This window comes from Protopterus annectens, chromosome 6.part0, assembly GCF_019279795.1.
Source record: "Protopterus annectens isolate FY-2018-M chromosome 6.part0, PAN1.0, whole genome shotgun sequence".
Taxonomy (NCBI): domain Eukaryota; kingdom Metazoa; phylum Chordata; order Ceratodontiformes; family Protopteridae; genus Protopterus; species Protopterus annectens.
In genome coordinates this window covers 1,148,304,124-1,148,319,121 of record NC_056737.1, presented here as the reverse complement: position 1 = coordinate 1,148,319,121, position 14,998 = coordinate 1,148,304,124, and the positions used below count along the sequence as shown (strand labels likewise).

Genomic DNA, 14,998 nt, shown 5'->3' with positions numbered 1-14,998 from the left:
TGTTAAGCGCTTTCGTGTATGTGTGTTCGATGTTTTGTGATTCGGACATATGCTAGTCGAGCATGTGTCCGGATCCCATATATATGTATATATTCAACAAACAAAACCAATAACAAAGTAAAACAGAGTAGAAGGCTGTGAAGAAGCACACAAAAGGGATGCCCCCTTAGGTGCAAAATTTCAGTAACACAAATGCTCCAGATTAATACGTTTTCTTCCCAAAGGACTTCATCAGATGAATTAAAAAGGCAAACAATCCTCTTATAACAGGTCAGTAAATTTCATTCCACCAATAAATATCCATCAACTACCACTATATATATATATAAATATATATATATATATATATATATATATATATATATATATATATATTTTTTTTTTGGAAGCTCCTAAATAGAGTTGAGCGGGCACAGACTCAGAGGTCCTGACACTCATAGAAGAAAGGTGAGGATTGCCAGAGTGGAGAATGATCCTTTGTTTTGTTTTATTGTTCACCTAATAGATGAGAAATGCCAGATTATAAACCCACACCGGGTATACAATGAGCTATATCTCTATCGACACATCAGAGTTCATGTAAAATTCAACATTATTTACTTAAATCCTCTTACATTTTTAACAAAGGCATTATCCAATCAGGCATCATATGACCAAGCAGGGATCTTATAACACAAACACTGGCATTAGAATGCATGTGTGTGCCCTTACAGAATGTGCTGTTGTCTGGCCTTGCAAAATGTTATGACTGGTCATAACAAAAGGTGATGCAGCCTATAAACCAGGATATGGTTTTCTTTAAAACATTTTTTCTTTTTCTTATCATGAAGGATATGAAAAGCTGATCAGTCTGTCTGAAATCCATTGTCTTGTGGAAGAAATATCTTAACTTTCTATACATGTCCAAGAAGTGTAAGATTTTTTCCCTTTTTTTATACATTCCTGAGCCCCACTTCCTAGACCACTTTTAGTGTAAAAGACTGAATGGTATTAAGTTACCCTGTCTTTGTGGAAGGCAGTGTCTGAAACTCTGCATACAAGGGTTTGCAATTCTGAGATGATGTAATGGCAACTACAAATGGCATCATCTAGGAAAGGCATTTAAGTTGGGCTGAGCTGGGAGGTTCAAATGGAGCAAGGATTAACCTATCTGAAACAAAATTCAGGTTCTAAGAATGAAGCACTGATTTCCTTGGCAGGCTCAACTGCACTGACCCCTTTAAGAATTGTTTCAAAGGAAGTATGACTGCTAATGGTAATTCTAAGAACAAGCAAGGTGAAATATCTTACAGATGAACCTTAACGTATGTTTAAAGGCCCCTGTCAGGTAAGGTAAATTAATTAATGAGACCCTACTAAATTTTAGCCACTGTGGGCCAGACACTATTACACCTATGACAAAAGCAGAATCTGGTTCATTACTCCAAATGGAATTCTCCGTTAGACTTCCTAACCACCGTAGTGATTTTCAGAACCTCAAGAGGAAAGAATTACCACTGTGGGAATAAACTTCTGTCTCAGATGTTTTCATTCTGGGGTACCAGGGTTCCTTGCTGCTGTGACATAAGGTTGCAGAAGATGGGGAAACCATTCAACCTCTTCTGCATAGCCAGGAACAAGTTGACTTCCTCAAGTAACAGGGATCCAGTGGGAAAGGCATTCAGAAGGCCCTTGGCTCCAGGTGATGGGAAGTACATTTACTGTTAGGCCTGCCTTGCAAGGGCAGCCATATCAAATGTTTGGTATCCGGTGGTTCTGAAGAGAAGCAAATAGATGCATCACTGAAGTACCGTAAAGCACGGTGAGTTCAGGGAAAATATCTGGGTTCAATTTCCACACCTTGCAACTAGAGGCAGACATGCTCAGGTGATATGCGGCTGCAATGTGCCTAAACAAAATGTTATAAGCCCACATAATGATGTTTGGTTTGAAGTTAACCACCAAACCATCACAGCTAGTCTGCGCAGGGGCCAGGAGTAAATGCTTGCTTGTGTGTTGACATACCACATTACTGTGGCATTAACTGTATGTCTGTAAGATCAGTCTAAAGACCAGGAATACATAAATAATGGGTAGCACCCCTTTGATATTGATGTTCCTGGCCTTCAAAGCTACATCAATGTAATCTGAAGTTAGGGTCTGGTTGTATCCCCAGATGTGGCTTCTGCTACATCATCAACCAATGGAATTCCCAGCGGATAGGAGGGATGAAGGTGATTAGGGTCTGGTTTCATCCCTGTACTGCTCTTCACTTGCATTACTAACTGATGGAATTCCAGGTGGAAGGGAAGGATGAATGGGGATTACCTTCTTCAAGGAGAATAGGTAGTGGCACTATAGAATTTTGAGGTACTACTGACATTTCCTCATATAACTGCGGTGGTGGTGCTGCGGTAGCATTGTCGCCTCACAGTAAGATGTTGTCCTGTTCGATTCTCAGCTAGAGCATCTTCTGTGTGGAGACATGCATGAATGGGCGTACCTTCGTTGAAGGTTGTGTGTCAGGGCCGGCAACTCGGCATGTAAAAATATACTGCCAATCATTAGCGGACCGGAGTTCCACTGTGGCGACCCCTAACCGGGAAAAGCCGAAAGACACAACAACAACTGACATTTCCTCATGTGCAACCTCATTAAAGGAGAACTGCACCCACAGACTGAAAAAAACATGTTTACTTCATCGTATCTTCTTGACGTTTCCTACATTTTAACACCACTTTTGGTCTTTATATACTTTTAATATATTTTTAAGTGTAATTCCAGAGTCTGCCCACATGGGGTCTGGCATCTTGATTTTTTAGTCTACCTCTAGGTATACTATATTGCAGTGTTTTGCTTTAAAATATTACATCATAGCCCCTAAGCTCTTGTAAATGCACTGACTTTACATGCGTTTTCACGTACAGCCTGCTTTCTTTTAGTCAGGTTTAATTACCACTTCTTGTTTTCCAATGACTACTTAAAAGACAAACAGGGATAATAACACAGAACAGTAGGCTCAGTGTCCGTTACTTCTTGTTCTTTCTAAAGTGGCAAGTTTCATTCTTTTGTTATCCCCGAGTTGTAGTCCTTAAATTCATCTCCCCTCCCCCTAAACACCTTCCTTTAGCATCTGTCAAAGTGGCACATTTGAGCTGTTCACTGCTGTGACTGACAGCTCACAGCAAGGGACAAAGTTCATGCGCTGAGAATACTGTGTAAAGAAGGAACCACACACTTCTACAGCTGTCCATAAGAGGGACAAGCTGCGCATCTTTGTGTCAAAAATGACCCTTGGAAAGCATTTCTGAAGGAATAGGGCCAAATTTCTGAAGTTTCAGACATACTCAGCTTGAAGAAGCACTTAATGTAGCTCAGAACTTTGCTCAGCAAATCCTGGTATTTCACCTGAATTAGAAAATCATCCAGGTAAAGAAAAGTTTGGATTGCCCTACATCCTGAGATAAGCAAAGACCATAGCCAAGCATTCTGCAAATACTTTGAAAGTGGTAAGTCCAAAAGGCAAATAGGTCAATTGGAAATGTTCTGGCCCTGCCAAAAACTAGAGGAATTTTCTGAACCTCATAAAGACTACCATAAGAAAGTGTATATTCCTTTAGATCCATGTGATCAAAAGGACACCCAGAAGCAGGAGAAGGACCAGTGATTGGAGGGTCGGCATCATGAATTTACCACTAGAAGCATGTTTAAACATGAGAGATCCAGAATGGACCTGCAGGGTCCATTTTTTAGGGGTCAGAAACAGGCTGAAATAGAACCCTTGTCTTTCTTCTGATACAGGGTCTCTTTCAGTTGCTGCCATGGTGGGCATATATTTTACTATGAGTACTACCAAGGCCATCAGATCTAGTGAAACAAGCATTCCCATGAAGGGAGAAATGGTCCTGAACTCAATTTTGTATTTCATTCCAATTAGCTCTGTCGGGAAATAGTCTGTCATCAGCTTAAACATTAGAATATGAAAAAGAAGGGTCTTCAGCTTGGTGGAAGAAATGAGGTGGGTGGATGGAATGGTGTTGTCAGAAATGGGAGGCACCCTCTTAGCTGGCTATGGTACTGTTTTCCCTGCTTCTGCCTGCCTCAGCCTCTGCCACCCCTCTACTGACCTTTCTGGAACACACGTGTGTAAATTATTTAGATCCACACTGTGTGACAAAATGGCCACTGACTGGCATAGGGGAGACCATCTACCATACTTCAGAAATAGGGAATGAAAGAGCATTTTATGGTCTGTATAGATATATACATTTCTTCCAGTTTACTGAATACTGCCTGCAGGAGAAGTAAAAAAAAAAGTCCTTAAGTACATATGCCATCTGACAACTCAGCCTGAAACATGTGCATAAACTTTATCACAGGCACATTTAAGTGCGTTTGCAGACTTTACAAGAGCTCTAATCTCCTCATAAATATCTTAACATACTTTCTGACCTCTTCATAATACTGAAAGCACATGGGTCTGACAATCTTAGGAGATCTTCATCCCAGAATGGCAGGATTATACATTTCATACCAAATCTGTCAAAGGTGCGATTTATTCACTTTGAAATATCTTATTAGCAGGCCAGAGTTTGATCCTCTCAGCACATCTAAAGAAATAATGACAGAATTGGTAATCAGATTTTTGTATAAAAATCTAAACTTCTCCTCTACCTAACAGAAGTGGCCAAGCTTCCTAGGCACTGGTGGCTTAAAGGGTCTACATTACATCACTGAAATCATATTCCTATGAACACCTGAATAAGGATCATCATGGAGCTCATAAACAAAGACATTGGGGACCTACAGACACTAGATCCTACCCAGTTCGGCTTTGTCAAGGGCAGATCCTGCCTTTTGAACCTGGTTGACTTCTTCAAAACAGTCACCAAAGCCATAGATGAAGGGAAGATAGTTCACACAGCCTATCTGGACCTTGCAAAGGCATCTGACACAATACCTCACTCGGGCATCATAGATAAGCTATCCAGCGTAAATATAAACCCCTATGTCACCAGATGGGTCGCAAACTGGCTCAAAGACAGAACCCACAGAGTGAGAGTTGCTGGAGCCATGTCAGACTTGAAACCGGTCACAAGTGGCATCCCACAGGGTTCTGTCCTGGGACTACTCTTGTTCGGTATATACTTTTCCGAGGTACAGGCAAACGTGGGAGGACTATGGCTCACCAAGTTCGCAGACTACTGCAAACTGGGCGCCATAATCAACTCTCCAGCTGACACAAACATCCTTCAAAAAGGTCTCACAGAGACAGATAACTGGTGCCAGCACCATGGTTTAAAGCTAAATGCCAAAAATGTATAGTCATACCCTTTGGCAAAAACAATGTGCCCACAAATTACCACATAGGAGGAAACCCATTAAGTACAGAGAAAGTTATTAGGGACCTGGGGACCCAAGTTGATAGCAATCTCTCCTTTGAAAACCACATTGCCAAAGTGGTTAGAAAGACCTTCTACATAGCCCACATCATCACGAAGGGTTTCACATCTAGATCAAGAGAGGTAATCGTGCCCCTTTATTCATCCCTCATCAGGCCCATCATAGAATACAATGCCCCTTTTGGGATGTACCTTACCCAACACCTGCAGCAATTAGAAAGACCCCAAAAGTATCTCACCAAGAGGATCAAGGGTCTCAAACAGATGCCATATGCTGCTTCGTTAAAAGAACTCCTGCTCTACTCAGTTGCATACCGCCTACTTCGAGGCGATCTATGCCTGACATACAAAACTATGTCAAATCCAGAATTAATGGACATGCTCCACCTCAATACATCTAAATCCCTTAGTGCCACACGCTCGAGGGACTTGAACCTCAGCACAGAAATAAACAGAACTTGCTGGAGGGACAGGTTCATAACCCAGAGGCTCCCTTCGCTCTGGAATAGAATTCCAGTTCATGTGAGGCAGAGCACCTCACTGAATCTCTTCAAGAAGAATCTCGATAAGTGGATGGGGGATCGTAGGTTTGTCCCAGGGATTACTCCCGTGTCACTATTAGACAGAGGCACAGTAAACTAAACCTTAAAAAGGGCACAGTATACTCAAATCAAGGGGTGGCGTAAGCCATACAGAATCGGGCTAGGCTTATAATTGCCTCAGGGCAGATAGCCTAGTATGAACCTATGAACCTATTCACCAACACCTACTCAGCAAAAATTACTTCAGCGATTCACTGAATTTACTAAGGGCAAGGAAATACTTGCCTGAAGAACAACGGAGCAACATCTATGTCAATCGAGATGGCCTCCCAAATATATATACCAACTCTGAGATCGTACTACAGTGGTGAAAAGGGCAAAGTTCTGTCGTTGGCCAGCTAAGTCCTTGCTCTTAGTAACTTCAGCGAAACGCTGAAGCGATGGTCTCTGATTAGGTGTCAGTGAATAGGTGTTTGCAGGAATACGATTTCAGCATCATAATATAGACCTCCTTAAAGTTAGGCTCTAGTGAGGCACTCAGAAAAGTATCTTCTGACACCTATATAACTCAAGAAATAATGGTCAACTTGGGCTCTTCAAGCCCCTGCTAACTCTTGACATCACAGCTTCTTACACACATGAATTTAAAAAATGCTCTTTCGTTAAGTGTTACTTTTCTCAAGAAACAAACTCTTCTGTTGAAGGGAGCAGTCAGAAAATAAGGATTCATCCCTATAAGTACGTTAACTAACATGAGTTGATTTGTGCTGAGTAGACTGCCTACTTATTAACTCATCCACGTCTGACCAGATGAACGTTTAGGGTATTGTTCACTCACTCTCTTCAAGGGGGAGTCATTCCTGAAGTAGAAGGCTTTCCATATAGTAGAAAGGGAACATGAACCATCTGCCATGCCATCTCATACTTTTCAGCGAAGTGTTGGGGAGGGGTAGTCAGGCATTTACAAAAAATATGCTGCAAGTTTCTAGATGCAACTTGGACAGATCAACCTGCATGGGTTTCCTTTGTGAAAAGCAAATTATTTCTTCTCTAGGGATCACCGGTCTTTAAAAAAAAAAAAAAAAATTCAGAAAATCTGTTCTGGCAGAGTGTCTTCTCAAAGCATGGGGAACATGGTGGCCCATCCGTGAGTATGTCGAAATTGGCATTTGACTGTGATGCAGCACTAATTTTAAAGATGGTATGCTGAGAGTATGTCATCGCTAACCTGCTGGCAGCCTCTGCAAGTGCATCAGCAGTCAGAGAGAGCTGGAGATAGTTGTGCTAAGGGCTGACCATTGTGAACGTCTGCAGAATCGATGCTCTTGGGCCATTACAGGAATAATAGGCTTCGTGCTCTTTGCCCATGGAAGCTTTTGATGTTAACTCTTTGCTCATCTTCTTTGGAAATTTAGAAACGCTGTTTAATCTATTTGACACCCCATCTGATATATGGTTGGCTGCCCCTTGACCAAATCCAAAGGAAAGCAAAGTTTGTGCTTTTTGCAGAACCTTTATTTTTTCATCTTTTTTTTATTTATTTATTTATTACAAAAAACAGAGTTTACACTCATGCACCTTAACATAACAGACTCTGTTGATCAACATCCTTCACTGGAATCTGTTGATCATAACCACACTTGTGGATGACACTGGACCTGAAAAGTCCAAGTCACAGACCTAACAAGCAAGTTCTGGAGGTCAGCTGTGGGATACAGATGGGCTAACATCCAAATACTCCTACAGAAAAAAAAAAAAAACAAACAGAACTGAAACTGATGAGAGCAACACTCCTCCTTATGTCATGCATTCTATTGATCTCCACGATGTGGGAGGAGGGCTGTCCTGTGTTGGGATGTCTAAAAGCTCAAGAAGCCTAATCAGATGTCTGCCTGTAAAGTAATTCCCTCATATTAGGATTCATATTGCAGTAGTGATTTTGCAAACACTTACTAATGCAAAGTTATCACTAAAATCGATATGATCTAAGCTGAAACACACCAAAATGATCCTTGCTAATGAGTGCCACACTGGGGGTGGGGGGGGGGGTCTGAGGAAAACTGGTGGTCAGGAAGGCATAAGCTGCTGCTTTATTAATGGACTCCAAAAGGAGGTGACCCACACATATAAAATATGAAACTGAAAAAGTAGCAACAAAAATCTTTAACCACGGGTTACTTTTTGAGTGACCCCACTATTATCTAAAAGCGTGACCCCACTATTATCTAAAACCTTCTAAACTTCTTATGTGCTTCTACCATGAGTGATCATAATTCAAACATCAATAACGAGACTCCCGAACTGCAATTCCTCAAAAGCTACCAAGCAACATGTAGTGGCAAGCCACTCTACACCCCCCTACACTCCCAAAACTATTACAAACTCTAAATCAGCACAAAAAAGTCTTGAGATGCTCTTTGCTTCACTCTAGCACAAGTAATCGATTAAATTATAGGATACGGCATAGCAAGGAAACTTGGATTAGCCTTTCTACCTGCATAGTCAGCCTAAAATATTTTCTGAGGAACCTTTAATCCTGATAAAGTTAGCAGCAGAAGAAGCTTCAAGATAAAACAACCATCACAAATCAGACTGGCATCGACTCCCATCATCACTCACTTCTCCTCTGGCAATGTAACAATGTAACAATCTAATTGGTCATTAAATCCTTCCCTGCACTGCCATTGACTGGTACCGGTTATTTCAAATCTTTTCCTTTTGTTCGATTGTCTGAGCTTCATAACTCGCACTACTTTCTTCTGTATATGACATTTTCTTCAACAGATACCAAAGGTTTATGAAATACTACAAGGTCACAAGCTCACCCTCCAAATGTCCATTAACACTCAAGAGCAGGCGAAAAGGCTAACCAGGGTTCAGGTTATTGAGATGACTACGCACAATGACACCTACTTATTCCTTGTGTGGTTAGAATAAACAAAATACATAAAATTCTGCCCAGTTACATTTAATTAGTACATTGCAAGAGTTACCACCAGTTTTTGCTAGACTCCAAAGCAGCACTATTCAGAAGCTATATACCGTCCTGAGACAGAGCTCATAATACACCCAGCCATCTTATTAACAACCTTTACGAACTTCATGTTCCATTCCTGAAGTTAGCTTGTCAGTGACACAACCATTAACATTTCTACTGAATATATGTATTACCAATTTACTTACAGTCATACTGCAGGAATTTAAACTGGACATATAATGGCTACTTACAGTGTCTACCAAACTTATGGTACATCATTTCACACTCAGAATAAGTACTGGTAGGTTGTTATACTTTTGTATGCTGTTTATATCAGTAAAGATTTCTTTACCTGAAGACAATGAATGCACCAAGAAAGCCATTTAAAGATGATTTCTAATAACATTCAAATACACTTTGCTATGTATCATGCCAGCAGGAGCAGAAACTGAAGATGTTTAGACTACTTACTGGATCTGAGAACCATCTGTTTGGAATGTTTGGCCGCTGCTGGTCCACACAAACAACCTTCTTCATGTCTTCAAAGCTGGGATCACTTGGCACTACATCATGAAATGGCGGCCTGTAGTCTTCTGCAATCCCTAAAATGGAAGGACTAACTGAATAAGAAAGCTTTCAGGAAGGATACATTTGCGTTCAGTAACATTATTTAAACTAAAACATTCTGTGCAAGCCACAGTAAAATTAGATAACAAAGAATTAAGACATCTCTAGGAATAGCTGCTTCAGAAAACCTGTTTCACCTGAGTGTCAGTCTCCAGTTCAGAATGGGTAATTTTTTTGTCACTAAACCTTTGCCAAATCTTTGGTAAATCTTTAATTGTAATAAATCTTTAGCAACATTTTTGGAAATAAATCTGCAGTCTTAAAAAAATTTACTTTAACTTTAGTTGAACAGCCAGTTCTACATTAATGGCAAAGTATTCATCCTGTACTTGTAAAGCTATGAGAGGCAAGCAAGAACAGGAAAGAAAAAGCTGAGCCGTACATTTATATTCGGTGTGTGTGTGTGTGTGTGTTTACAGACACATTTAAACAGAAAGATAAATATGCAACAAGTTGTAGCAAGTAGTTAAAAACTGAAACAGCACCCCATTAATATTCACCCTCCATAAGATGACAAGGAGGAAGAGCTTAATTATTTTCCAACCACTGATGGGATGGCACTTATGTTGAGCCTTTGTGGTTTTCTTCCTTAAAGAGGAGAGGGTCTTCATTCCACAGCTGCTGATGGGCCAACACTCTTGTTGAATCTTTGTGGTGGTCTTCTCCTCTAAACAGCAGATGGTCATCATTACCCAGCCTTTGATGGGCTGGCACAGACTTTGAGCTTTAGTGGTCTTCATCAAGAGGTGAGGGTCATCATTACCTGGTCTCTGATGGGTTGGCACTTATGTTGAGCCTTTGTGGTCTCCTTACCTCATGAGATAGTGCCACAATGACCTTAGTGCACTTCGCCCAAAGGAAGAAAAATCCATGGCACCATCCATTTTCCCTCCTCTTAAAAGCACTCTGGTACAGGAGACATCTATTAAAAAATGACTTGTTGATGACAAAACTAAATGTCATAGTTCTGTGTCACTAAGTCAATATTTCTGTTATTCTGCATAAAGATCTATGCCAGTCAGAAGTGCAATAAGCATTGCAATCATGTTGTTGCTGTTAACATAATGGTAAGAGTCTCCATTCACTCAGAAGTGTCAGGACATTGCAAGTCATACTATAACATTAGTCACTGGTGAGTTAAAGCCACTGCCAAACTAACGTTTTAGTATGGAGTTTGTCACATTAAAAAAACAAAACAAAAAGAAAACAGTGCCACCACACAATAAAACTCATATGACACCCCTACCACAATATGAAAACAGCTTGTCCCGGTGGTGATCATCACTGAAGTGATGAAGGACAGTCATTGTCATTTTACAGGAACTCCTAACTGGTGCAGGTCAGCTTTACAACAATCAGCTTATGCAAAAATGCACAACTAACTAAACTGCATTTTTTCAGTAAGGGAGAACAGCATGAGTAATGAGTCAGCTTTACTCCCTATGAGAGACGGGGGGGGGCCTTTTTTCAAAGTCTAGTAGTCCTATCTCGCTGTAATTCTTGCTGGATGGGTTTGAAGCCGATGTTCGGCTCCAACACGGCCGATACTAAAGCTCGAGAGCTTTTACAGGCTCGAGGCTAGCCCCTATCCCATGGTGTCTCAAGGCAAATCCCAAGATCTAGTTTGCAAGAAAGCAATAAATACCTATCAGGTAAGAACAATATAAGAGCTGTATAAATACAGCAAAGGATTTAGAAATATAATCCATTTCAGGTGGACAACAAAAAGAACAATGTCAGGTAGCACCAGAATAGTCCACCAGATCCCCCAGAAACGGGAAGGGGGTTGGAGGGAGAGACGTAAGAATATAGGCGAGATGGACTACAAACATGGAACGTTATGGTAAGTACATAACTTCTTTATGTTATGTAGTCCTATCTCGCCGTAATTATTGCTGGAAGGGACAGCACCCCTAGCACCTATAAGCTGGGTGGCTCAAGTGAAGAGACTCCAGCACAGTGGACCCAAAGGAAGACCTGTCCCGGGAGGCCAAATCCAAATTGTAATGAGTGACAAACGTATGTGGTCTTGCCCAAGTAGCTGCTGCACAAATAGTATCAATTGGGAGCCTAGCTCTAAAGGCACATGAAGTAGCTACAGCCCTAATAGAGTGACCTTTAACTTTGATGTCTGCCAGTCTGCTGATAAGCAAAGGATATGCAATCCGAAAGCCATTTTGAAAGAGTAATCTTAGAAACAGGCAAGTCTTTCTTTTTGTCAGAAAGGGAAACAAAAAGCTGACCAGATTTTCTGAATTCTTTAGTCTTGTGTATACAAAACAAGAGTATTCTGTGAACATCTAACTGGTGTAGTCTATACTCAGATTTATTAGAGTGGTTTGGAAAAAAACACATAGTAGTATTCAGACTGTGCTCTGAGCATACCTTGGGAAGAAAGGAAGGGTTTGTCCTGAGAGAGACTCTATCCTTGTGAAAGATAATGTAAGGAGGTTGAATAGTTAGAGCTTGCAGTTCTAAAACTCTCCTAGCAGATGTTATGGCTACTAAGAATAATGTTTTCCATGGTAACCATTTTAGGTCTGATGATGAGGATGGCTCAAAGGGTGCAGACATCAAAGATGAGAGTTCTAAGTTTAAGTCCCAGTGTTCCAATGGTTGTTTTATTGGGGGCCTGAGAAGAAGAACTCCTTTTAAGAAAGATTTACATAAGGAGTGCTGAATAATTGGATTTCCCATGAAACCAAAGTGGAAATTGGAAATAGCAGCTAACTGAACTCTAACTGTAGCGGCTGCCACTCCTTCATGAAAAATTGACTCAAGGAAGGATAAAATAGATTCTATATGAGCCGTACATGGATCTAAGCCCCGATTCATAGCCCAAAGGGAAAACCTTTTCCATTTGCTGGAATATAGTTTCTGAGTGGAAGGTTTATGGGATGAAATTAGAATGTGTTTGACTGCAGGAGATAGAGGAATACACCTGGCTATTCGTGGAACTGGAGCAGCCATGCTGTTAATTTGAGAGTGTGGATGGTGGGGTGGAACTGTCCCGACTGATGAATCAGGAGATCTGGAGATGGGTCCAGAATCCATTGTTCCTCCAAAAGGTAAGGCCACAGGAAGGAAACCAAACTTGTTGAGGCCAGTATGGAGCAATAAGGATCAAGGAACTCCTCAACTATCTTGCTTTTTGTATTACTTAGGGAATGAATGGAAAAGGAAGAAAGGCATAAAGAAGTCCCGGGGGCCAATCATGAGCTAGAGCATCCCTGGGTGACACCCCCAGATGGGGAATGAGGGCAAAGTAGCTGCTGCATTTGGTGCTCAGGTGAGTGGCAAATAGATCACAGCAAGGCTGGCCTCATCTGTGAAAGATCTCTTTCACAACCATTGGATTCAGGGACCACTTGTGAGGCATCAGAATTGCTCGGCTGAGTTTTCTGCTATTACGCTGGATTTCCCCGGGATATGGGTTGCAATTAGGAAGCATTGAGTATCCATCACCTCTCAGCAAAGCGGGTAAGACTTGGTTTCCCCTTGCTTGTTTATGTACCACACAAAAGACATGTTGTCTGACTGAATCGCAATTGTCCTGGTGGTAAGGGAGCTGTGAAGTGCTTGCAACACATACAGCACCGTTCTCAACTCCAGAACACTGATGTGCAATGGTTCTCATGGTTCTGCCAAATACCTTGGACTGTCATTCCCAGATAATGTACCCTACCCTATGTGGGAAGCGTCTGTGGTCAAAACTGCCTTCTCTTGGTGAGGAACAAGTGGATGACCTAGGAAAAGTTGTTTTGTGTGTAACCACCATGTCATCCTTTTTGCATGCATTTGTTATCAATATCTGGTGAGACAATAGAAGGTCTTGCATTGACCATTGTGCAAATAGCAGCCAGTGGAGAATCCTCATGTGTAGGCGAGCAAGAGGAACTGATAGGATGGTGGATGCCATAGTCCCTAGGACTTGAAGGACTACTCTGGCCTGAACTCTTTCTTTGTTTAGCAAGAATCTGACCTGACTGCGAGACTCCACTCTTTCCTGTGTTAGCCTTACTGACATGGTGGTTGTGTCTATTTCTGGGCCTAAATACACAGTGTGCTGCGAGGGAGATAAGACTGACTTTTGTAGGTTGACAGTGATGCCTAGACTGGCGCACAAGGATAGAATCTCATCCCTGGTCCTTATGAGTTGATGCTTGGTGGTAGCAGTGAGGAGCCAGTCATTTGTTATCAATATCTGGTGAGACAATAGAAGGTCTTGCATCGACCATTGTGCAAATAGCAGCCCATCTGGACATCAGCACACCTGGAATCCTTGAAGTTTCAGGTGAGCTGTTACCACTGCCATGCATTTGGTAAACACTCTGGGGGCTGTAGTGAGGCCAAAGGGCAATGTTCTGAACTGAAAATGACTGGCTCCCAGCTGGAAGTTTACATGTCTCCTGGAGCGCCTGTCCATTTTGATGTGGTAGTACACATCCTGGAGATCGATTGAGCACATCCAGTTGTCTTTCCCGATTAAGGGAAATATCGACTGCAGAGTGACCATTCGGAACTTCGATTTCCTTACATGCTTGTTGAGCCTGCTGAGATCTAGAATTGATCTCCAGTCCCCTGTCTTTTTTGGAACAAAAAAGAATCGAGAGTAAGTTCCGGATCCTACTTGCTCTGCGGGGACTTCTTGGATGGCTCTTTTGCAGCAAAGAGATGACCTCTGATGTTGCATGGTCTAGTTGGATGGGTGGTACGTCTGGTAGAGACCGGTATGGTGGGGTTTCAGTAACCTCTGGATATTATTGTGTGTACCCAATGATCTTGAGTGATAGCTAGCCAGGGACTTGGGTACAATGACAGATGGACCCCTGACTGCCTCCAGAGATGGACAGTCAGGCAACCCTTCAGGGTCGATTGAAGGGATGATCAGAGAAAACGTCTCTGTCTCCCTGATGTTGCGGACCTCTTCTGTCATGAGGGTGGCGTCTTCCATTATATCCTCCCCCTCTGCCTCTGGGGGAGGGTTGACCTTGTGCCTGAGGGAAACCTTTTTGGGATTTGCAGAACCACATTTTCCCCTCCTGTATTACTCTTGGGATAGGGTCTGGATGGGAGAGAGTAATGGACTCCGATGGCAAATAAGGTTTTCCCTTCCTGCTCGCACCTAGTCAAAGTCTCTTTCACCTGGGGTCCAAAAAGAGGTGAACCATCAAAGGGAACATTAGTGAAGGAAGACTTGAAGGATTCCTTAAAATTACAAAGGCGCATCCATGAATGTCTCCTGAGGGATATTCCTGCTGCGGCTGCCCTACTCGCTCAATCTGCCGCATAGGAGATCAGTCTCATGGAGGAGTTAGCTATGGAATCAAGGGTGGAGAGCTGCGTAAAAACCTTATCCATGTAACCTGGAGTTACTGAACCCTGGAGGGTGTCTTCTAACTCTTTCAGGAGATCCTTCTGAAGACGAGTAAAATGAGTCAGGTAATTCAGCGATCTTAGTGTAAATGCCG

At 41.9% G+C, this 14,998-nt stretch overlaps 1 protein-coding gene across 2 annotated transcripts in view; it reads right to left on the bottom strand.

Moving 5' to 3' along the window:
• ACVR1 (activin A receptor type 1) overlaps positions 1-14,998 on the bottom strand; it is a 1,150,873-nt gene that overhangs the window by 10,653 nt on the left and 1,125,222 nt on the right. For both annotated transcript variants that reach the window (XM_044074769.1, XM_044074770.1), the window contains one exon: positions 9,372-9,502. In XM_044074769.1, coding sequence (XP_043930704.1) covers positions 9,372-9,502 — 131 coding nt within the window. The remainder of the gene's footprint in view (positions 1-9,371; positions 9,503-14,998) is intronic.